The sequence below is a fragment of the Larimichthys crocea genome, chromosome XXI (assembly GCF_000972845.2).
Source record: "Larimichthys crocea isolate SSNF chromosome XXI, L_crocea_2.0, whole genome shotgun sequence".
Lineage (NCBI taxonomy): Eukaryota > Metazoa > Chordata > Actinopteri > Sciaenidae > Larimichthys > Larimichthys crocea.
The window spans coordinates 14,642,510-14,667,297 of NC_040031.1; the positions used below are offsets into that span (position 1 = coordinate 14,642,510).

The 24,788-nt window shown below is 38.5% G+C and overlaps 3 protein-coding genes across 6 annotated transcripts; all 3 read right to left on the reverse strand.

The window, feature by feature from the left end:
* Positions 1–1,215: 1,215 nt before the first annotated feature.
* Positions 1,216–5,680, reverse strand: si:ch73-330k17.3 (uncharacterized). Its single transcript, XM_019269251.2, has 5 exons — positions 5,599–5,680; positions 2,918–3,608; positions 1,774–1,861; positions 1,492–1,684; positions 1,216–1,396 (listed from the first exon to the last, which is right to left on the reverse strand). The coding sequence occupies exons 2-5, from the start codon at positions 3,336–3,338 to the stop codon at positions 1,337–1,339; spliced, it is 762 nt and encodes a 253-aa protein (XP_019124796.1). The 5' UTR covers positions 3,339–3,608; positions 5,599–5,680; the 3' UTR covers positions 1,216–1,336.
* Positions 5,681–6,102: 422 nt separating this feature from the next.
* Positions 6,103–16,516, reverse strand: ctdspl2a (CTD (carboxy-terminal domain, RNA polymerase II, polypeptide A) small phosphatase like 2a). 3 transcript variants are annotated; one of them, XM_019269265.2, is made up of 14 exons: positions 16,042–16,516; positions 13,400–13,469; positions 13,035–13,243; positions 10,786–10,921; positions 10,551–10,697; positions 10,222–10,449; positions 9,964–10,057; positions 9,447–9,558; positions 9,268–9,354; positions 9,120–9,182; positions 8,943–9,022; positions 8,315–8,441; positions 8,126–8,221; positions 6,103–7,327 (listed from the first exon to the last, which is right to left on the reverse strand). In XM_019269265.2, the coding sequence occupies exons 3-14, from the start codon at positions 13,221–13,223 to the stop codon at positions 7,262–7,264; spliced, it is 1,425 nt and encodes a 474-aa protein (XP_019124810.1). In that variant the 5' UTR covers positions 13,224–13,243; positions 13,400–13,469; positions 16,042–16,516; the 3' UTR covers positions 6,103–7,261. The 3 variants fall into 3 exon arrangements, with proteins under 3 accessions (XP_019124810.1, XP_027128584.1, XP_027128586.1); XM_027272783.1 differs by having other exon boundaries at positions 9,964–10,060; positions 16,042–16,515; XM_027272785.1 differs by lacking the exon at positions 16,042–16,516 and adding an exon at positions 15,610–15,927 and having other exon boundaries at positions 9,964–10,060.
* Positions 16,517–17,837: 1,321 nt separating this feature from the next.
* sqor (sulfide quinone oxidoreductase) lies at positions 17,838–23,428 on the reverse strand. Of its 2 annotated transcripts, none has more exons than XM_027272786.1 (10): positions 23,307–23,428; positions 22,354–22,558; positions 21,896–22,066; positions 21,719–21,772; positions 21,429–21,623; positions 21,133–21,342; positions 20,716–20,899; positions 19,264–19,331; positions 18,974–19,152; positions 17,838–18,889 (listed from the first exon to the last, which is right to left on the reverse strand). In XM_027272786.1, the coding sequence occupies exons 2-10, from the start codon at positions 22,549–22,551 to the stop codon at positions 18,832–18,834; spliced, it is 1,317 nt and encodes a 438-aa protein (XP_027128587.1). In that variant the 5' UTR covers positions 22,552–22,558; positions 23,307–23,428; the 3' UTR covers positions 17,838–18,831. The 2 variants fall into 2 exon arrangements, with proteins under 2 accessions (XP_027128587.1, XP_019124811.1); XM_019269266.2 differs by having other exon boundaries at positions 23,218–23,415.
* Between the last annotated feature and the right edge of the window lie 1,360 nt (positions 23,429–24,788).

Sequence of the window (24,788 nt, forward strand, 5' to 3'; positions counted from 1 at the left end):
GCACTATTTCTTATTAATGTCCTTATGATTCCCTCCTCTGGCACTATTTGTTTCCAAGCCAAACTGGACAAGGAGCTGCACAGTCGTCTCTTTTGTCTGATTAAACACCGGATATTATTTAGATATCACTCTGCTTTCATGATGCCACTGACTCACAAGTCAAACGGAGATGAAAGAAAACACAGGCCTTTTGTTTTGGTATAAAAAAAACGTATCCTTCTTGCGAAATCTTTCAGATAAACCCGTTCTCCTCGTCAGAAACGACTCACATTCGAAGGACACAGAACAAACTGTCCATTGTTGGTCCACACTTTATTCCCTTTCTGTACAAGCTTCATTATTGCTGCCTCATAAACTGTCTGTTATTCAATAACCATCAAAAGTCAGGGGGGCAGCGATGGCAGAGGGGACTCAAGACGCTTCACTCTTCACTTGTTCTGTAAAGCAAAAAAAAAAAAAAACTCCCAAAATGGGAACAATTGAATTAGAAGAGACGCGGATGAACTCATATGACCGTGTCATTTACTACATTGTCGTAGCTGTAGTATTACATTTAATTTCTCTGCCTCAGGGTTAATATTATTCTTTAAAATCTACTTATTCCAGCGCAAGTGTCCAAATTGATTCACTCATTTCATGGTTCAACATTCACTATAAAAAGGAGTTTATAGAAGATTAAATGTACGAACAAGACCAGGAGTTTACAGAGCGCTCTGTGAGGCTTTACTGCATGATAATAATGTTTAAAATGTTTACCCTGTTAATTAATCTTAATTAGCATGCCAACATTTGCTAATTATCTCTAAATACCGAAGCCAAAAGTATTAAACAAATGAACATTTGATGCAATGTTGTCACTACGTGAGTATTCAAAGGATTTATCCTCAGGGGAACATGAATGTCACAACAATCCATCCATTGAGATGTTTCTGTGTGGACTTACCTGTTTTATTATGTCTTACACCAGATATGTGCAAAACATTGTTTAGGGAGCTTCATTAATTCCAAACATAAAGTCACTATTATTTATTTTTATTATTGAATCCATCCGGCTCTAATAAAGAATAGCTAATCATTTCAGATGTTTACACACAGGTAAACATGAACTTTGTGTCCCTGAGAGTAAATTGGTCCTGCAGCCAGATACAACATAGAGCAAACACAACACACATACCATTTATTTATATACATAAAAATGTTTTATTCAGGTTTAAATTGCATACAAAATGTGATTGTTGGATGACGAATATTCAAGTTATACACAAGGTTTATAGATAGCTGCCTTTTTCCATTTTGCTACATGAGCTAGTGGGTTTTCTCTCTTTCACATCAGGAGTTACTGGGTTGTGTTTGGACAAGCTGGGACCAAACACAGAAAATGTCCCTCTTGATTACTCTACAGAGAAAGAAAGACAGAAACACAGTAGTTGATTAGTGGGTTAAAGTGTTTTTTTAAGGTACAACAGTTTCCAGTGCTTTTCTCCCGCCTACCTGTAGGTTGTTGTTGCATACGTGATTATGAGTCGTCAGGTGATTGTGCACACACTTCCCAAAGCGTTGTAGACAGGAAGTATCAGAGTTGGTGCAGGTCTGAGAGCATGATGGGGGTTTCAGTAGCAGACAGCTTGAACAGGAGGTGTGTTGGCAGGAGCCCTGGCACTCTGTCTTCTCCAGTGACACAAACCTGCAGATCAGGAAATTCAGGTTTCTGTTAAATATGCAACACGAGGAGACATTAAAGGAAATATCTATTTTTTATTAAATTTATTTCACCTGGCAGAGCAGATATTAGATGGGTTTGCCTGACAGTACTCCTGGGTGCATTCTGGTTGACAGCTCTCTGGATCCAATGTTTGAATCACTGCACAGGAACACATTTTAAACAAACACTGAATGAGAAATTCACATTTTGATATTTTTATATTTACATCTTTCCCCCCCCGAGCATCAACAAAACATGAAAATCTCTAATCTCGTACTACGTCTGATACCATATCAATAACAGTGACAACTCTTTTTACCACAAAGAGATAAGAGGCGTAATTATGGCTTAACTGTTAGCAAAAACCTTTGAATCAAAGGAAGCCTTGACCACGCTATCAGTCTTCACAACTCATAAGCAACATTTACTACAGAGGCACCATTCCCACTACTATGACTTATACTATAACTCAAAGCATGCATGAGTACAATTTTGAGTATTTCCATTTGATGCTACTGTTAACTATATTACATTTATTTCGCAGCTACAGTCTCAGATCAAAATTTTACAAAACAGTTTGCAAAATATCATGCACTGTATGGGTTAAACTACCCAACGGTATATAAAAAATAAGCTCTTTTTCAATACATATACATACATATACAATACATACAGCAGCTTATATTTTGATTAATCTAATAATAATCCAATATTATAAAAGATATATAAAAACACAGATGGGTAAAATTATGCTGAATGATAGGTACTTTTATTTTTGATACTTAGTGATACTTTTCTGATGATGCTTCTGAACTTTTACTTGTAATGAGTATTTTTATGTTGTGGTACTGCTATTCACAACATGTTACTTTATGAAAAGATGCTCATCTAATTTGCAACATGTAAGTTGCATAAAAAATTCAATTATGCGCAAAAATAGGCTTAAAAGGAAGGAAACGTACATATGTATACAGACATACAAAGCACTTGTAGTGAAAATTATTAAGCATAATGATACATCAACTTAAATATATATATATATGTGAAGTAAAATTGTGACTTTTTTTAATTCAAAATACAGACTTTGCTGCATCTATTTTTAAATTTGTTGGTTAAAGTATTAAAACATTTGGCTCCCTGTGACATTATAATAATCAGTAATCCAGGGCACACTACCTGCGTGATACTAATTGAGGTTATAAACTTTAATCTCACCAGCTTCACAGATCCCTTTGCGCTCTGCGTCTGGTTTGTCACTTGCTGCGTCCTTGTAAACACACACCAGTCCCTCATCACACTTGCCCAGATAGTCCCACGTTCCTCCACAGGTCTCCCCCGCTGTTTTGGCACAGACGGGGCAGCAGCCACAGACACCTGTCGTGACACCACCTTTGCACTGGAGCTTCAGCGCACGCCGGGTGGAGCAGTGTATCTGCTCACACGGCGGGCAGTGGAGAGCCTGAAGCTGCTGAGCTGCTCCAGAGGAGGTTTCCTCTGACCCCAATGCCCCCAACAAGGCACTCAAGAAGAAGAGTATCCACATCCTTGATCGATCTAATGTTATTCTGGTGTGAGAACACCTGCCAGCACCTTTTTTATACACGTCGACCCCGATAACACACCAGCAATGCTTCATAGTTCATGAGCCACAACCTCCACCCCCATCAGCAGCCAATAGATGAGGGCAGGGGGGGTTTCACTGGGTGGATTTAGTCTAAATACACAGTTAATTATCCCCACGTCTTATCTTCACACTATCAACAGAGTGATTTTGTTTTGAAATAATTCTTCCTTCTGGTGACTGTTAGATAAGTCTGATGAAGACTGGCCCCCTTTGTATTTAGAGTCACATGACCTCTGGAAAGGGTAATTCAGTGCACACCTACAATCAGGTAATGACCTATTTCTTGGAAGAACAAAAGGTTTAGACATTAGCAGGTTATCTGATCAGGACAACTCGTAATTTTCATATCTCTGAATAAAAAGTCTGGCAGGTTGTGTACATACCAATAAAAGATGGCCACTGCCACTGTATATCTATCAAGTTACACTGGAGGTTTAATATAAATACCTTTTTATATGGCCGCCTTTATACAAGGCGACAAGCTGCTGAAGAGAACTCATAAGTCATAGTTTAATATTTCAGGTCCAAGATGACCAAATAAATACCAAATTTAATTTAAATTTAATAAAACTTTTCTGTTATTTCCACAGAAACTAAACATAAATTAAACATTAAGAACACGGCAGAGCATTGTCTACTATTTCTGTTGTTTAAAGCAAAGTAATCGGGAAACGTCACACCAGATTAACAAATGTATGTCGTGTCACTAAATGCACTGTACGGTAGATTCTAGGTCTTGAGATTATAAAAGTTAAATAAAAGCATTCACAGTTTGTCTGTGTCTTACTTTAAGATAATTCTTTACTTACAATCTTTATGATGTTTGCAAAACATGCAACTAGAAAACTCAGAAAACTCATTTTAATACAAGTCATATTCTAAAAAGATTAAACAGATCTGACATGAAATATTGATCATGTCAGTGTTTAAAACATAATTAGTTTTCAAAACTAACAAAGAACAAAAGATTGTCAGTGGCCATTATATTTAAAGTATTAAAATAATGTGCTGTGCTATGCTGTGTGATGGTTTTACATGTTTGTTTTCAATAAAGCTGATTGTTATTCAATTTAGATATATGTACCCTGTTGCCCATAACATTGGAATAAAATATTTTTACCTCTTCTCATGAAATGATTGTGACAGTGTGATTTATTCTTGATAGATAAAGTGTATCTTCTCAGAACATCATTGATCAATCTCTCCCAAACATACCACAGTGAAAATTAAACAACAATTAACCTGATGTGTATAAATAGGAATAAAAAATGTATCTGAAAACAAAACGATTCCAACTTTATGGGCAACAATGTATTTGACTACAATACAGTCCATGCTTTTTTTCTAATTTGACACAATTTTAAGGTGCAACTTCAGAGCATAGAGCTGTGCTAAGTCACTCTTCTGCTGCAGTGCGACAAAGTTCTGTTCATTTTCTAACATCATACTTAATGTTTTAATTGGAAAGAAATGTTGGGCCTGGTCATAAAGTTAAAACAACGTGTTTAAACATTTACCTTGACTTGACAAAAAGGTCCACAAGAGCACAAGAGCACAAGTTTAAATAACTAAATTCATGATGCCCCAACTCTGTCAAGTGTCCTAATAAGATATCAGTTAGTGAGCATGCACAACGCCAGCCTTGGAACAAGCACACCTAATTAAATTGAGTTTTATAACTTAGTTCAGGAACAAGGACCACACCTTGATCTCATCCCAATTCCGTATCTCAAGTACCTCAATACACCTTATCTGTTCACTCCCTCTGTGACTCAGTTTTCACATCACTCCTCTCGAAATCCTCTTTTCTCTTCTCCCCTTCATTCAAAAATACAAAAATCATGGCGCTCTTATACATAGAAATACAGAGAGATGGTTTCCCCAACTAGAGTCTCAACTCCCTCCAGGTTCCCTCCTGTCTTCCTGTCGCCAGCCAACACTGGTCAACCTCTGAACCCCTCCATCTACCAACGACCCTGTTTTTTCCTCTCATCCTCTGCCCCTCCATCCCTCAGTGCATCCTTATCCATAACGTGCAATGATCCTGCTATAAAACTTAAATCCATACTGGCGTGGTCCTTGTTGGTAAAAGAATCATTAATTTTTAAAATCCCATTTGTGCTTTTTACTGCTCGTTACAATAATTACAATAATAATGATCCTTTTAGAAGGATCCCTCTATAGTTGTTCTTACTTGAAATTCATAAACATTTTTTAAAGTTTTATGCATATGTTACAAGACTAAAATGAGTGAGGCACCCTTGTAGCTCACCTGGTAGAGCGTGTGCCCTATGTACGAAGGCCAAGGCCAGCAGCAAGCCAGGTTTGACTCCAGCCTGCAGTCCTTTGCTGCACGTCATATCCCCCTCTGCTTTACAAATAAAGGTATATAGGCCCTTAAAAAAAAAAGACTCCGATTAGGTTCACTAATAAGAAAAGAGACCATTGTACCTGAATATTGACATTAAATATCACTTTTAAGATAGTCTTAGAAAAAAACCCTGGTAACTCATTTACAGGAGTTTTAGGTCATTTTACAACTCCAACCTTTTAACACTCCAACTTAATCTTCCTGGAAAAGTTTTTCTTGAACGTTGACAAAAACAATTTTGTTGCGTCAACCAAAAAACACCGGCTGAGCAAACTAAATGTGCTGAAGATAACAGTGTGATCCAGTTTAAATTTGGATTTTGTTTGCAAACTTTTCAAACTCACTTTGTTTATCCATAAATATACCCAAGGATGTGTATTGCAATTATTAGTAGGAAGCTCTAAGTCGTATAAAAATGTATTTATTTTCAAGGAAACCATTAAGTAACACTGAATACAACAGGAGTGATCATTCAATAGTCAATAAAACTTGTGACTCCTACATCATAAAGATCCCACATACAAGACAAGTCTTGGAAAACAAGATTTCAAAGCGAACATGTTGGCAATTTGCTGGTGCTACAATTTCTTTTCTTTTTTTTTTCTCCCCCACATAACAAATCGAGGTGATGCACACCTGTGTAGAAAAGTGACAACATTTTACATCAACTTACAAAGGGCTGGATGTCAAAGTGCAAGATGCCTTAACCCCCCCCACCCGACTCACCCACCCACGCTCACCTCAGGCCTCATTAAAGAGGACGATGGAGGTGTTGAAATCAGAAAATGGACTCTTGATTACAAATCTCCAAAATTATAATTCAGCCACTATGGCTTTGTATTCAGTTGAGACTCTATTCTAGTTTACATGACATAAGAAACATTTTCCTCCCAAAGATACTTCTTCTTCTTTTCTTTTTTTTAAACTGCACCTTACAGACGACTGCATGTAATGGAGTAAAGCATCACAGGAATAACGCAGGCATACAACAGAAAAGCAGCTGTCCATCAACAACTTCAAAACAAAACACACTAACATTTTGTTGGTTTATAAAAGCAACCGAATCAAAGAATACATACTAAAATTTCAAGTGAAAATAAAACGACTTAAAAACCTTGAAGAAAAAAAACTATGTACACATATTTACAGGTAAATAGATCGAATATTATACAGGTTTGACTGGCCGATCAAGGTCAGGCTGGAGCCGCCAAGGTCCATATAATCCAACACTGCATGACATTCAGTTTTGTCAATCCAAAATGGTTCTTAAAAAGACAAAATACCTTCCAGGAGGCCGTCTTCAAAGTCGCGCTAGAAAGAAACGTCTGGTCTGCTTGTTCTGAGTCTGATTTGAGTGTGTTTGTATAAAAACATCCAGAGCTTTTTCACTCAAACATAGCTTTCGAATTTTTCTGCATGATTTAAAAAAAATATTTTAATTAGAATAATTAGAATGGCAATGTTTTGTAAAGAGAAATCCATTGAATATTTCCTTCGGGGTTTAAGTTTTTCTTCTTTTTTTTCCAATGTTGGTACCATCTTGTACAGAGGTTGAACGAGGTCTTCAGTCTGGAGGGAGGAGGTCGTGCAAACGAAACTGTTGACGGATGTGCGGTCTGACATCTTCATTCTGTGATTTAAAAAAAAGAGAGAGAAAAGTTTCAAAAACTACAAAAAGAACAGACGCTTCAGCTCAGCATTGATGACTACGGCGTCTAGCTTGACGGCGATGTGGGGAAAAGCTGATCGTGACGAGACTGAAAAGGCAAAAAGAATAAATCTACTTTATCTGCAGTTCACAGACGTCCATCAGCCTGCAGACGACAAATATAAGTAAAAGAAATGCAGCCGAGTCTCCTGCAATGTTGAAACTGTTCGAGGTCAGGATGATTTGAAATGCATTACATTATACCGAGAGATGTTTTACATCTATATTAATGAGAAGAATTATAACAACACAATTCAACAGCACCTGAAACTGCACCCCCCAAATTGATCATACAGTCGAATAAACACCTCATTATCAGGATCACCTTCATGAAAACAGGATTTATTGCAGGGCTGTCGTATTAGACTGCAATAGTTAGCTCGGTGTATCTAATAAGCTGAGTCTGAGGAGAAACACCATTATGTCTTAGGACCTCGTTTTGTATTTAATTAAGTGGCTATTAAGCGAATTATTACAGTTCTGCCTGCACAGAAACAACCTGCACAAACATGAAATCGAATCATAATGAAACATTTTTCATGGAGGCAGCAGATTGTGTGTTATATTTATCAGTAGGACTGCATGAGAAAATTAAAGCTGTTGAGAAATGCCACCAACGAATATTGAAACCTTTTTAAAGAGCTTACACTGTTATTTAAGGCCCCGCATAAGGACTGTATGTCCATGCATCTAATCTTTATGTAACTAGAAAATACATACCAGCTCCACAAGCTTCTCGAGGAAAGGTACAAGCTTTAGAAGCTCATTGTCATTTCTATCCACAAACCAGCTCTCAATAGGGATCCCATTGGAAAGCTGAAAAAGACACAAAAAAATCTACGCTGTAGCATCACTGTGACACAGAAACATTGATTATGTTCATAAAAAGTTTCAAGAAACTGGTTTTACCTGGTATGCAAAGGCTTGGGGTGAGTTGTCAATTATTATCGTCTTGGAAAGATCCCGTCCGAGGATGTTTAGGTCTTTAATATAATTTCCTTGAACACACACGCAGTGCTCACGAAATAGCCTGTGTCTAAAAAAAAACAAAAAAACACACACACACAGAATGAGACAATAAATACATTAACATGATACGTCTCAAACAAACAGACACAAAAAAAAACACCTTCTCAGAGCAGATTGTGGTACTTAATGAGGTCAAATCGATTAAAAACATGTATTACATGTAATCAGTGTGGTGATAATCGTTCATTTGAGAACAGCACATTTCTTCACCACTTCATGCAAACTGCACAAGCTTTAACCAGTTATGTGAACGTCTGCTTTTTATAAGCCAAACAGGTTCTTCCTACTAATTTGATAGAAGGAAGAGGAAGTTACCGCAGACTATTTTGCATATTGTATTTTTGGCTGGAGATCTCGACACAGGAGGACCAGATCAGTGTGTGGAGGATAAAGAAAGACATCAATACATATGATGATGCTTGTTTATCTTTGGCTACCTTGCTATGACAAGCAAACTTGATAAGCAGGCACAGCGTTTTTATAAAAGCTGCTTTGTGTCGTCACTGACCTGACCAGCTGCTTTTTGGGATCCAGGATGTTGAGCAACTTGTCAGCGTAGACTTTCTTTGAAGCCGTGAAAAGAATAATCTGAAATTTGAAAGGACAGCAATAAATGAGTCACATGCGAAGGTCGAAATAGACAAATACTCTCTGAAGTCACTTAGAAATAAAAAGGGTATCTCACCTCATACATTTGAGACATCCGCTCAAGAAACTCGCGGAAAAAGGGCCTCAACCGAACATACACCTACAGGATCAAATTAAGAAATGTAATCACAGCAGCGAAACCTGCGAGACCTTTCCATTAGAGAACGACGTTTAACAGTCAGTACCTGGTATATTACATCTTGAAAGAGCACAGGGAATGTCAGGGCTGCGTCTTCTAGCTCATTCAAACTACAGTGGACCAGAGTTTCGTCCTGAGAGAGAGAGAGAAACAAAGAAAATCAGTCAGTTCAAGTCAGTTTTATTTCAACATGAGATGCAGCACAGGAAAACGTTCTCTGTTTACCAGATCCAAGACGAGGGAAAACTCTGGTGTGCTGCGTGTTTTCAAAGGTAACGCTGGTTTGCGTGTTAACTGCTCTTCTGTCAGCGGAGGCACATGCTTGATGAAGAAGTACCTTGAAGCAAGGAAACCATAGAGAGACACTCATTAAACAAAACAAACAGTCACAACAAAGAGCAGGAGTGTTATAGTAAGGAAGTCGACTATCATCTTCACGCTGTAAGTTCAGTTTGAATCAGCTGAACTAAATTCTTAGTGCTGTGGCGTCACAGTCCGGTTTTTGTTGCCATCTAGTGGTTGGAAGTTTCACATTGCAGCAACCTCAGCTCAGACACCAACATGCAATGTCACCTTGGATGTGATTTCACTTCTGGTCACAAAATCAATAGTTTTTGTTTTTGAATATTATTTAATAGTTATTTATGTAAGTCTCCATGTACAGCTCATTTTCTAAATGATCTTTTATGAATTAACAGCTGTGTTCGTTAGAAGCTTGATTAACTAATGCCGATCTACTTACGGATCAAAAACTTCCCAGTCCTCATCGTACGAGGTTTCTGCGGGAGGTGGAGGTAACGTGTGTGGGTAACCACCGTCTGGCATACAACCAGGAGCTGCTGAGGACAGAGAGATGGAAAATGAAAAATGAAACCTGTTCCTGAGGACTAATTATTAGGAGCTGAAACATTCAGTCAGTTTAACAACAATTAATCTGTAGCTCACGTAAGTTATTCTTGATTATACGTAAAGAATGAGGCTTATGTGAGAGCGGTCATACCCGTTAATGGTGGCATGTCAGCTTCAGTGACGATTTCCCCTTCTTCTACGGTTGTATCCGAGGTAATCTGAAGCCTCTGCGGTAACATCGGGGCGGTGTGACATGGAGTGATGCCCTCTGTGGATGTGAGAGTGCTGCTTGGCATTTCTTCTGCCTGCTCAATGTCCAGCTGTTTCATGATTTCCTCTGCCTCCATCGCCTGGCCAGGAGAGTCTGAACCAGGCGTGGCTGAAGGCAAACAGCAGTCAGAGCAGTCAGTAAAGTTTTAGATAGATTTTTTTTTAAACATTAATGTTAAACATTCGTGTCAAATGATTTGTTTGTTTTACCAGTTTTAGTTGCTGGTGAGAAAAAGTTGAAGACTGGAGAGAAGATGGTTCCAAGCAGGGTGGTGCGTGGTGGGCTGCTTGCTGCTTCGACGGGGGCCTCGAGTTTACCGTTTGGTTTGATAGGTTTACTGTTGCATGTCATTGTGTCTTAAAAAGAAAAAAAAACACACAACTCCTTAAAAACAACCCAAAATCAAAACATCTGTGTATCTGTTACTGGGTCTGTCGTTCGTACCTTTATTTGGACTTTTCCGGCAAACTCTGGAAACTGATTTGTTGGAAAGGCCTCTAGTCTGTGGTGTTGAAGTAATTAGATCGCCATCAGAATTACAATCAATACGACTCCTCTTGGCGGGGATGTCCTGCTCCACCTGACAAACACGAAAACAGGAATACAGAACCAGTCAATTTATTCTAATGCGAAACACAATGAATAGCATTGCAAACAAAGCAATCGAGGCGATGACGACTGTAACAGTCAATAAGCTGTCCCTGTATCATTACACTAAATCTACAGGAGAAGATAAGTGAGCGACTTTTAGAGTTTATAAAATAAATGCAAGAAAAGACACTTCTTGTTTATTATCTTTATCTGCACTCAGTTCAACTTTTACTTTGTGTTGCTGCACCCTCCCAATGTGACGCCATTCAATAAAGACTTGTGCCATGTTGATAAAGTTATGAAAACGTTACTTCGACTTAGTGCTGCTGCGAATACTTATACGAAAAGAGACTCAGGAGTAGGGATGGGGATCGAAAACCGGTTCTTGTTGAGAACCAGTTCCGTGTGTTTCAATTCCATGGAATCGTTTGGCAGTTTATCTAACGATTCTCTTATTGATTCCAGAAAGCACGACGCAAGAAGTTACGCATGCTCGATTCCAGCAAGCACGACAAATTACGCCACGTAACTTACACAAGTTTCGCACGTACAGTGCAATCAGTAGTAAACAATGGCACCCACTCGGTTCAAACGCTCCAAAGTTTGGCTGCATTTTACCAAAAAAGATGGCAACAGGGCAACTTGCAATCATTGCAAAGTGGAGATAACAGCGTCGGGAGGGAACACAACGAACATGCAGAAACATTTGCGCACACGACATGCAATATTTTTAAATGAATGTTGTGTTTTTGATACGCTTCGGACTGGAGATGAATCTCAACCTAGCAGCAGCGGCAGCAGCCAGGCTATGAGCACCTCTGCGGTTACTACGGAAGGTAGTTACACATCGTTACTATCTAGGCTGTGGGCCTCTTTTGACCTCGCTGTCGGTTTTGTAAGGTTGTGATACTTCTAACTAAACAAAGTTGATGCTGATCAAACTGTTTGTTCTCCTTTTTTCCCCAAATTAGAATCGATAAGAGAATCGATAAAGAATCGAATCGCTTAACAGAATCGATAATGGAATCGAATCGTAAAAATCTTATCAATTCCCATCCCTACTGAGGAGCTTATTCAGACATGGTTGATGATTTTTAGAGAAAAGCTCACAACCTACTCCTAATAAACATATAGTATGTGTTTATTATCATATTTATCATTACCATTTACTGCCAGAATGAGAATAGAGGAAGTTCACTGAAATATAGAAAAATACAGGACACTATCTCCACTGTGTACAAAGTCAGGGCTGGACTATTGAGTAGGGATGCAGCGGTTATAGATTTTATTGGTACGATTAAAGTTTGAACACTATGATGTATTTCGAGAGCATCTTTTTTTGCAGGTTTTATGACCTTTACATGACATTTTGGTGCAGGTTGAATTGGTGCACTTCCCCTTTTCCTGCTTTGTTGCCATTGGTTTACATTACACTGAAAGCCCAACTCTTAACCCACCGCTACATTGTAGAATGTCAGCGAGAGAAACACTTGGTGTAGCTGAGCCTTTGTGATGTTTTAAACTGCAGTTAACAGTGAAACAGTTTATCGCCGCATCCCTTGTCTGGAGGACAACAGGAGTGTGTCATCATGTTCTCACAAGTTTTAAATACTCAGTTTGATTTAGGCAAGCAGTGGCGCTTGGACAGAGTGTAGAAAGAGGAGGAGGAGGACTTCTATCAACATTACAACAAATTGAGTGGAAAGAAATATACAGGCAAGCAGAAAAGAATACAAAGCAGCTACACACCGTGCAACGTCATCGACTCGCCCACTCGCTTGCTGCGAATACAATGACCTGCTCATGTACGGACTGGGGATTTGGCTGGGTAAAGTTGCCTTAACGTCCAGTCCAACTGATTTGAACATTCACATCGCTCTTGCACAGCTTCTCCAGGTAGTGTTTAGATAAGTTCAGGGTTGCAGTGCATGTGTGAAAGGAGCTTACGTTGGCTGTGTTAAGACTGTTTGGTGTCTAAAACACTCCTAGCCATTATGTATGAGTCATTGTTTATCAGCATGCAATGCAGCCGAGGCATTGCTGTTATTGTGCATTAAGAGTGTGTGTTCCTACAGCAGCTGAGAATCCTGATGTGAGCCCACCTTGACAGCATTTCCTCGGATGAATTTCTTTATAGTGGAGAGCAAGCCTGTTTCATTCTTCTGCATCTTGCCTCGACCTCTCACCGGGGACGGCTCCACTTCACAGTGTTTCCGCTTGGCCTGGGACGGGTGGGTTCGACGGCCTAAGTTTGGCTGCTGAGGAGCTTTACGCACTCTCAGCCTCATCATGCTCCACCGTCACATAGAATCTGATACGGGGGGAGGAAAAACACGGTTAGAAACATTGCAGATGATGAAAATAGCTTGCTCATAAATAGACAGAAATGTTAAAGGCAGCTTTACAGGATATCAGGAACCAAACAAACAATTATGTATATAAAATCAAATATTTGATACCAACTTACAGTAAATGTCAGTATTTGACACTTGGTGCCATGGACAGCTCTCGGATACAGCGCGTCAGATAATGGACTTCTAAAGCAAAATACAGACACAGATATGAGTGTGTTTTATTTAACACATATAAAATGACATACATATAACATATACACTATGAATGTACAATAGGACATGCTTCTGCATTCTAACTAGATAATCACACCTTATCATGAAATATTTGAGATAGATAGATAGATAGATAGATAGATGGATGGATGGATGGATGCACTTAAAGCGTGCAAAGGAATTGAACCTGCACTAAGAATTGAAATGTGCAGAGAAATCATCAAACATGTACATCAAAATGAGATGTGTGCTAAGAAATTAAAACCTGTGCTTTACAATATCAAACTATATAAATTAGGCTGTAGACAGACGATGAATGAAAGTCGCAGCATTTAGTGCAAATGGAGTTAAAGTGACTATCAGCAACAGAGAATCAGACTGTCAATGGTTTAATGTCCTCTCTGCCCTGACTGAGAGTCTTACTGGTGATTGAAAATACAATACATTTATATTATACATATATTTTTTAAATATATTAGCACAAAGAGACATACATTTATACATTAAAACGGTAGAGAAAACTAAGTAATATGACGGTTGGTGACAGACATGTTGCTGTGAGGTTTGGCCTCTACTCCTGACTAACATTTACACAGGTATCATATCATGTCATCCAATAATGTTTGCGACGTTTCAGTTCCTGTTTCCACTTCTCCTCTTATAAAATAATAATGATGTAATAATAATACTAATAACAGATGTTGGCAACCACTCTTTGCATTAGTCATAATAAGTCCTGTTTAAAATGAACACGATCACTATGAACTTCATGCACGTCCTCCATACAATTTATTCTTTGTTTTTCTAACTAGATAATCATGTCGACACACCTTAATCATGAAATATTTCTCCCTCCTTCTTAATAGGAGGAAAACATGAATAACGCGTAGGACTGGATACATACACTACACATAGTATCAAATGTACTACAGTGAGTACAAAAAGGACAACCAAAAAGAAAAGTGAGGCAAGTAGAGGTCTGACACTTTTAACCCTATATTGAGAAGTGCTGGGCTGCTTGTCTATCTTATAAAATGATAATGACGTAATAATAATAATAATAATAATAATAATAATAATAATAATAATAAAAAAGATGTTGGCAAGCCACCTTAAATCTCAACAGACTTTTACTCTAATAAGTCTGTTAAAATGAACACGATCACTATCAACTTCATGCACGTGCTCCATACAATTAATTCTTTGTTTTCTAACTAGATAATCATGTCGACACACCTTAATCATGAATATTTCTCCTCCTTCTTAATAGGAGGAAAACATGAATAACGCGTAGGACTGGATACATACACATAGTATCAAATGTATACAGTGAAAAGAAAAGTGAGGCAAGTAGAGGTCTGACATTGACACTTTTAACCCTGTATGAAGGGTGCTGGGCTGCTTGTCTATCTTATAAAATGATAATGATGGTAATAATAATAATAATAATAATAATAATAATAATAATAAATAGATGTTGGCAGCCACCCTTAAATGTCAACAGACTTTGCATTAGTCATAATAAGTCATGTTTAAAATGAACATGCAACGTTTAACGTGCTCCATACAATTTATTCTTTGTTGTCCTGACTTCAGATGTGAAATAAACTATATATTTTTTAAATGATAACTGTGACTGCCACAGTGCATTTGTATGCAACTTTTTAAAATATATATATATATATATATTATTACTTCACATTGTCCAACCTGTCCCTCTTTAAAGGAAGTTTAAGGTCGTTTATACACCGACTCATCTTTGACCTCTGGTGTCAACAACACTGCTGAGCCTGTCAGCAGTGACAGTGAGTGGAGTGGGCGGTGTAACGTTGCGTGATAAACATTTGGAAAAATAATACGAGGCCTTCTTTTGAAAAAAACAAAAACAAAAACAACCTGAGCAAGGTGTTGAGTACAAACCACCCTCTCTCTCTCTCTGTGTGTGTTTATGTTTGGTTCGTTATCAGCTAATTGTTGGTAAAAATCAGATTTGGCAGCAGCTCACTGTCGTTATGTAACACACACCGACGACGTCAGCTACCGCTAACGTTAGCCAGCTGCTGGTGTTTAGCATAAATCTTGTCTCTCTGTCTGTCTCTGTGTCTCTCACCGGTGGTTTTTCGCCGGTGTGTCTTCCACATGTGTTAGGACAAACCCCGAGCTTGTATGCGGCCACACAACCTGGCACTTGTCTGGTTAAAAAATTGTTGTTATCAACCGGAATTCATCATCCTAACGTAACTTACACCTCCAGATGCTGTTAACGCGAGCGGGGCTACAGTTAGCTCATGGAAAAAAATAAAAAAAAATAAAACGCTAAAGCAAGGCCGTGACATTTTCCACGTCAGTCGCCACGACATGAATGTGTTTTAACACGCAGACTGTGTTAAACAAAGCTACATCGCAGCTACCGTGACTGTTTTCAGCCGTTAGACTACGCCCCCTTCGCTGGCTAACGTTAGCCACCAGCTACCGAGAGGGACAAACCTTTTTTTTGTTTGTTGTTGTTGTTGTTTACATGTTGACGCTGTTTGTTGCTTACCGGTTAATTTAAGGAGCTCTTCCCGAGTTGCCGCAGCGTTGTCAAGCTCTCGGGCCGCGACCGTGGCGGCCACCGGTTAGAGGTCGGGGGGCCGTGGGTGTTTTTTTTCAGCCAGCTGTGTCTGTCTGTCGCTCGGGTAGAAGCTAGCAGTCAGTGATCGCCATTTCCCGCCTCATCACAAACATAACGCTGCTGGAGAATGCGACACACACACGTAAGGGAACCAACGTGGCGGAGCGCGGAGTCAACAGGAAAATGGCTATGATGTGTGTGTGTGTGTGTGTGCAGCTGGACTGAGCTCACTACCACACTTTATCCCTGCTGGTATTATTGTGCGACTACAAGAAAGATATGAATAATAAGAATAGTGGTGCATTATCTGTTAGGAGCAGGCAGATGGCATCTTCATACCTAAAGTTTGCAAGTGGGAAATCAAACAGGGAATACAAAAAAATAGCTGGGATCATGTTCTGAATGTCCAAAATTTTGGACCAGCCATTAAAAGTCTTGGTAACACACACTGCATCTTCATACCTAAAGTTTTTATCTTTTTTTTCAGCTTGGAAAGAAGATGATTAAAATGCAGCTCATGAGCAGCAGTGTTATCATGGGAAATCAATCAAGGAATACAAAAAAAAAAAAAAGCCCAAAATTGCTGGGATCATGTTCTAAATGTCCAAAAATTTGGACCAGCAATAAAAAAGTCTTGGTAACACACACTGCATTCGACTAAACAAATTCTCAAGCAAGGTTGAGACACTAAGGGCACAGTGAAATAATAACTACCACACTTTATTCCTGCTGGTATTATTGTGCGACTACAAGAAAGATATGAATAATAAGAATAGTGGTGCATTATCTGTTAGGAACAGGCAGATGGCTTCTTCATACCTAAAGTTTGCAAGTGGGAAATCAAACAGGGAATACAACAAAAAAAAAAAGCCCAAAATTGCTGGGATCATGTTCTGAATGTCCAAAATTTTGGACCAACAATTAAAAGTCTTGGTAACACACACTGCATTTGACTAAACAAATTCTCAAGCAAGGTTGAGACACTAAAGGCACAGTGAAATAGTGGAGCATTATCTGTTAGGAACAGGGAGAAGGCATCTTCATACCCAAAGTTTTTATCATTTTTTTTCAGCTTGGAAAGAAGATGATTAAAATGCCGATTAGAGATGTCAAGACAGCCCATGAGCAGCAGTGTTATCATGGAAAATGAAACAAGGAATACAAAAAAAAAAGTTCAAACTTGCTGGGATCAAGAAAACAAATTCTCAAGCAAGGATGAGACACTAAAGGCTTTCAAACCACAGTGAAATGATTACTACCACACTTTATCCCTGCTGGTATTATTGTGCGACTACAAGAAAGATATGAATAATAAGAATAGTGGTGCATTATCTGTTAGGAACAGGCAGATGGTATCTTCATACCCAAAGTTCTTGGAAAGAAGAAGTTCAAATAGTGTCAAGTTTCTTTTGGGAAATTGCAGATTAGAGATGTCAGACAGCTCATAAGCAGTAGTGGAAAATCTAACAGGGAATACAAAAAAAGCCTCAAATTTCTGGGATCAAATTCTAAATGTCCAGAATTTTGCACCAGCAATTAAAAGTCTTGGCAACACACACTCTGCATTCGAATAAATTATCAAGAAAACAAATTCTCAAGCAAGGTTAAGACACTAAAGGCTTTCAAACCACAGTGAAATATATAACATTTGAAATACTGTTGGATGTAAAAAAACAAAAAACAAAGTGCAACAAGGTTGAAACTATACTGAAAATAAATTTAAGTTTTTTTTAAATCAACAATTTAATTAACTTTAATAGTATATTTACAGCATTAGTAGCAAAGTACAATCAGTTTAATGATTAAAGAATAATTCATCTTTCAATACAACAATAAAGTTGGCTGGCTGTATAACCACCAAGACGTTTATAACTCAGTGAAGCGTGTAAGTAAAAGTATAAAAATAATCACTGACCAAACTCTATTTTTGACATCACTGTTTAAATGTTAGAAAACCACTTTTGGTAGTTTGCATGTTTATGTTAATTTCACAGACTGTGTGCTTGAGGTGGAGACAGACCTGAAGACTGTTAAAATCCTACAATGACAAGAAAGTACACACAATAATAATAACTGACTTCCGCCAACATTTCAGTAATACAATATTTGCAATGACTGGCGATGATTACAGCTGTGAAGTCCCTCCAATATCCTGCAAAAACAAGTGATCAAATTGTTGCATTAAAAACCTAAACAGTTTAATTCTTCGTTTACACTCACAATTTAAAAAAAGACTAATTCGCGTCAGTTTATTGGGATAAAATGGACTATAAAATCTGGAGCAAGAGGTTCAATAATCTTTGGTAGAGCCTGGCTAACTTCTGTGGACTCTGGGTTAAACCTACTGGCTTTTAAAAGTACACTGGGCGGTAGCAAATCAAACAAACTTCTACAGACTTTTGTTCTCAGCTTCTACAAACATTTCACTGCTGGATGGGCAATGAGATTGATGAAAGCAGCAAGAACTTACATTCAGTGTGTCGCCAGAAAGAACCATAAGACCATAAAGCTGCAGAATTATATGTTAATTTTCAGTGGTTTCTGCACCACAAACGACTCTTCCTCATTATATTCCATGATGCCAACAAGCCGTGTTAGCCACTGTATGTGTCCACCCTTTTTTGAAAATGATAGATTTAACTGCTACTTCCTTACGGTGCTACTTCTTTCCCCTTTAGAGGATATGTAATGATTAACTTGCAAACTGATAGCGAGGTTTCATTTCATCCCAAGATGGAAGATTTTCCTGTATGGTCCTGGTCCACCCCACAGGCCCCTGATGTAAGAAAAATAAAGAACATTAATAAAAATGTGGTGAGAGGTGTGGTACAATTCCTTAGTAACCTAACCATGTACATACCTTAGAAGCCCATGCCAATAGAGGTGAGGCATCACATCAGCTTTCATGTGGTACATGAGTCTTCTTTCTTTCGCTTGGTTAATGGGGAATGTTTCCAGAGGTTGTCCATTGTAGTCAAACTCTGCCAGAATCACCGTGTTGTAGCTTGTTACCAGTGGACATGAGGTGTAGCCATCGTACTGTGAGAAAAGGGATTATTGATTATAGATTTGCATATTTTTCATGTTTTCCAATAGAGAAGTTACAGCATTAAAAAGATGAATCATAGCGGGTGTTTATGTGCAATTTACCTTTTTATCTGGCTTCTCATTTTTCAGTATTTTGCTGATGGTTCTGTTTAAGACGGCAGACTGTGCAGCTAAGAGAGAACGAGAAAACAGAAAACAGCTTTTTATACATTTATTTTGAGGAATTAAGAAGAAGAACAACTGTGACTACATACTCATGTTATACAGTATATAGAGTGTACAGACATACTGGTGGCATGATCGTGCGAAAGAACATGTTATGTTTTTTTACCATCTGGTCATGCATATTCATGATCCACTCATCATGTGTGAGGTTTCAGGGGGCTGGAGCACACACATAACAGGCCACCAGTCTATCACTGAGCTGACAAACAGAGCCTGTTCACACCTGGTAAAAACATGGGTCTTGCTCAGCAATAAATACGTCAGTTTGTGCCTGGTATTAGAATGCATCCCCACATGAATCTCAGTTGACTTCTAACTTAATATCTCACTTGTTTTTTTAAGGAAGTGTGGAGACTTTCTCTACAGGCAACAAATAAGTAGTCCACATTGGTTATGTTAGAATATGGCATGTCACCATCAATAAAATGCTGGTCTTCTTTCATAAATTTAGTGTGATCACAATGTGTCTTGGGTGTCCTCAATACTAGGCCTAAACAGACTCACACATCTATTAACTAATAAGCTCCGGACTGTCTGAGATGCCCAGACCAAAACAAACAAATATTGGTCTGCCCAAAGCATTTTAAATACATTTCTAATTAGGATAAGTTAGTTATGTTAACATGTATTTTTATTGCATGAGACAGCTATCTGATTAAAAGTTTAACCGATGTAGGTAACACATTTGATCACTAGGGGGCTTGCTTTAGTAGGACATTAGGGGAAGACGATGCACCCTCATCTCAATACACCAAGATGTTAGCATGTATATATGCTTTAGTTTAAAAAAAAAATAAAGACAATGTGTGACTGAAATTATGAAGATTAATCTTGTGGAAATCATAAATATCTGTGCCACATGTTACAGCTATTCATTGTTCGTTGTTGCTTAGAGTGATTGATAATATCAGCCCGAGTATAATGAATGTAAACACGATGAGATTGATAAGGCTACATTCATTACAACGGACAGATTGCAGTTGTACAGATAGTAATTTGTGATAAGTACTGATTTATAACCTGAAGTCATCGTTAATGATGATATGACCAGGAACCTCCCATCATTTAACAGATAATAAAAGTCAAATACAAACTGAGGTACTGATGCAATGTGAGTTGAAAACTGTCCCTGAATTACAAGATTCACAGGGTGTGGTGTATGTTTTATAGTCTTGTGTAAATAGGTTATTGTGTTATACACCTGCTGGAGGAAGTGAATTTTAACTTACAAAAAGAACAAGCACTAAAACAGTTTGGATTGTATGCAGAAGGAGAGTGCTTTCCAGTATTGTGTACAACGTTCAAACTAATGAAACAGCAATGACTCACCGACAGCAGCAGCAGTTTTGGCTGTGGGCAGGTTGGTACAATCTCCAATGCCAAATACATTTGGATACTTGTTATGTTGGAGGGTGTCTTTGTTGACATCCAACCAGCCAACCTCATCTGCCAATGGACTGGCTTTAACCACCAAATTGGGTCCCATCGGTGGTGTGACATGAAGCATTTCATACTAATAAAGGAAAACAACAACGTGTAAGAGTAATTTACTGTAGTCTCTTTTCCTGATTTGGCAGGCACAAAGGTTGAATAAATGCACAACAGTCAGAAGATCTCGTGATTTTTAAGGATCTAAACAAGTAGGAAATGACATGGCACATGCTGGAGTAGCCTGGCCATTGTACAAATTAGGAAATACTATACAACTATGTAAAAGTTACTGTTGAGGTACAGTAACACAGTTACCTCAATCACTTTGGTTTCGCCTGGTTTGTCAAGATTTTCAAACACGGCTTCTTGCTTGTCTGCCCGAACTTCTATTAGGTTTTGTCTCAGGTTCACTTGTAGGTCACGGCGTTTCACAATATCCCACAATGAGTCAGCATATTTTTTTATCCCAAAGAGCACAGGAAGTGATGTGTTGTACACTATGTTGGCTTTTGCTCGTTTCCCTGTCTTAGATTGAAACATAAAAATGTCTTCATTTTATTTGTAAAACCACAAAAAATACACTATATTATATTCTGAAAGAATTGAAGTACCTTTCTGAGATAGGCATCGGACAGGTACATGATCTTCTGCGGAGCTCCGGCACATTTCACAGGAGTATTTGGGAAACTGAACACAGCGTTGCCTTCTTTGAAGTCCTGCAGCGCTTTCCATGTTTTCTCCACAGTTTGGACTGAGTAATTTGACCCAATCTTTGGATGTTTGAACCCTTCCGGCAGCCCTTTGATCTACATACAAGAAGAGTGTGATTTTCCTGCAATGTAACAGATTTAATGGCAAGAGTTTCACTAGGTAGAATTGAATCAACAAGGCCTTACTTCACCTTCTCATAATGGAGTTGTAAACCAAGAGCCACAATCAAATACTCATAGGAGATCTGAAATGTGAAAAAAAAAAAACAGTCAAACAGGCAAAATCATGTAAAGCTAACCATGTGCAAACACTTACTAAGTAATTTCAATTTACACAGTGTCAGATAAGTTTCCAAAAGCAAACATACTTCAGTTCCATCGTCTGTGCGAACAGTATTCGTGTCTGGGTTTATTTCCTGAACTGAAGATTTCACCCACTTCACTCCAGACGGCATAACACTCCCGGTGGTACGACCTGATGAGGCTACAGTTTTTGCTCCAGCACCAACCAGGGTCCATATTGGCTGATAGTAATGCATCTGAAAAAAAAGTTGTTGGACATACCGATTTACATGACAGTGGAGTGGATTCCTCCACAAAGTTAGTGCACAGAGAGTATATTTTTACCATATGTTCTTCCTCATTAGAGTTTTTTGTATACTTTTTTTATCTACCTTATGCCTTTTGGGTTTACCGTGTGCCTGTATTGTGTGTTTGTAATACTTGTACCTGCTGCTGCAACACTAGAATCTCACTCTGGACATCAATAAAGTAATCAGTGGAGATAAGGCAAATAATAATTCTAATCTGAATACTGAATCCTTGCCTCACTGGGCTCCACAACAGCCACATTCTCGGCTCCCATCATCCTCTTCATTCTTGCGCCCATTGTGATGCCCCCGCTTCCTCCTCCCAGAACAAGCATTTTGTAATGCTGTTTGGCAGAGGCACGGCTGCTCGTGTGAAGATTAGAGATGGCCAAGCCCGAAGGGTGGCACTGCCTCAGACGACGCAGTGCAGCCATTCTGTGTCTTAACAATAACAAGAAGTACTTTAGTTTAGCAAAAATACAGTAATACACAATATCTGTGCACAGCTGGCACTTCCTACTTTGCTGATTCACATACTGACATAACAGAGGTGGAAAGAGAGTACTTTTACAGCAAGGAGTATTTAAATAACACAAAGTAGGAGCATGTCAGAGGTAGATGACTCCTCTGAGTAGGTTTTAAACACCTTAATGTGTCTGATTTCTTAAATATTTAGTGTTCTGACCCACATTGTGAGAACAATAGGATGAATGCAGTGAAGGTTGTGGCTTTACCCTCACCCACAGCTGTTACAAAACCACCTCAGAAAAACTTACAAAGCACACAGACAAGTGAATATTTACAGGAGCAAATACATCACAGTTCTTGACAAGTTGCTGAGTTTAATGTAACATAATAATGAGACATATACTGTTTGCTCTATGTCCTAAACACAAATACCTAACACGTTATAATAACGATATAGGTCGGTGACTTTATTTTGGGCTCATAGTCTGAGCCGCGCTGTTAGTGCTGCATGCTGCGTAATGGACCGAGCCTCCATAACATGATCATTCCTGTGCATGCGTAGACTTGTACAAAAAATAATATGCACACAGTTTCTCACTGTGCTGTCTCGTAAAAGAAGACTGGCTACTTACAGTTATCTTGACCAAGCACTGCTGTAAACAAAAAAAATCCTGCAAACAAAATCCTTAGAAATGACTCAGGAGGATTCAGTCCGACCTACTTTCACTCGGCAGGAAAAGCAGAAGGAGTCACAGGACGAGCAGTACAACCTGTAAGAGGAGTTAACCCGATATGAACTGAGTGGTGAACCTCTGAGAGCCTGTGAAGTGAAGTCAAAGCGGAAGTGACACCGACTGCAGTTCCTCAAGCGGCCACTAGATGTTGGTAAATCCCCCCATAGGCCCCCATATTAAAATGTCCAGAAAAAAACACATTCACAGCCTGGTACAAAACACAGTTTTAGTCTCGATAGCTAATTTAAACTGCACTGAATCTGAATTTCTACATAACTCATCTGTTTAAATTATATTAAGGCTTGAAGAATCAGAATCAATTTTATCATTATTTACAAGTAGGTTTTCAGGTTTTTTGTGTGAAAACATACATTAAAAATTAAAAATTAAAAAAATATAAACATATATACCTTATGTTTTAAAATAAGGTACATGATGAGTTAAGCTACTGTCATTATTGCTACCATATCTCCATTACAGTTTCTATTGAGTTGATGATTTGCTGCTGCTGTGCATCTGTGTCTCTCTATCTCTATCACAGGTTCCACTGCTACTGTAATCATTTCATCATTCATTGTCATTTTATCATTCATTGTAATTGTACAATTTGTTTGTGTTGATTTGTCCTGTACACGTGACATCTATTGCATGTCTGTCTGTTTCTGGGAGAGAGATCCCTTCTCTGTAGCTCTTCCTAAAGTTTCTTCCACCTTTTTTCCCTGTTAAAAGGGTTTTTGGTGGGCAAGTTTTTCCTCACTCGAACCGAGGGTCTAAGGACAGAGGGTGTCACTCCCTGTACAGATTGTAAAGCCCTCCGAGGCAAATGTACTTTGTGACTTTGGGCTATACAAATAAAATCTGATTTGGTTTGATTTGAAAATAAAAGGAGCTGTACAGTTGTGCAGGAATGCACACATGTCTGCTAGGTTATGTGCAAATGTTTACAGTGTGCAGAATATTTTAAATGTGCAGGTATTTACCAAAACAAGGAAGTCCCAAACATGTTGAATGAGGATGTGCGTTAATGTGACGCAGAGAGTCTGAGGGAGAGAGGGTGAAGTTATGCATGATTCAGAGCATTTGATAGACTGGTACGTGACATCACAGATGGCAAGATCAGGTTTATTTTGTAAATATACTTTGTCAGTGTCAGTGAGGCATCTCTTTTCTTAACAGTCTCTGTGATCTGAATGAGTAAAAATGTCCTTAAAGAGTCCTATGAGTTAAATCTTTTAAAGGTTGAATGAAGTTTCTACATTGCAGTACACAACAAAAGAAAATTCAGTTACGCCACACATAATGCAGCATTAGTGCCATAAAGAATAAACATGCCTCTTTTCTTAACACTCTCTGTGATCGCTACCCTTTGCAAACTAGTTAAACAGACAGCGACTGTAAGTGCCAGTGGCATTTGGTAATATCCAATTTTGTTTATGCGAATGCATCATTCCAAATTCCAATTATATATT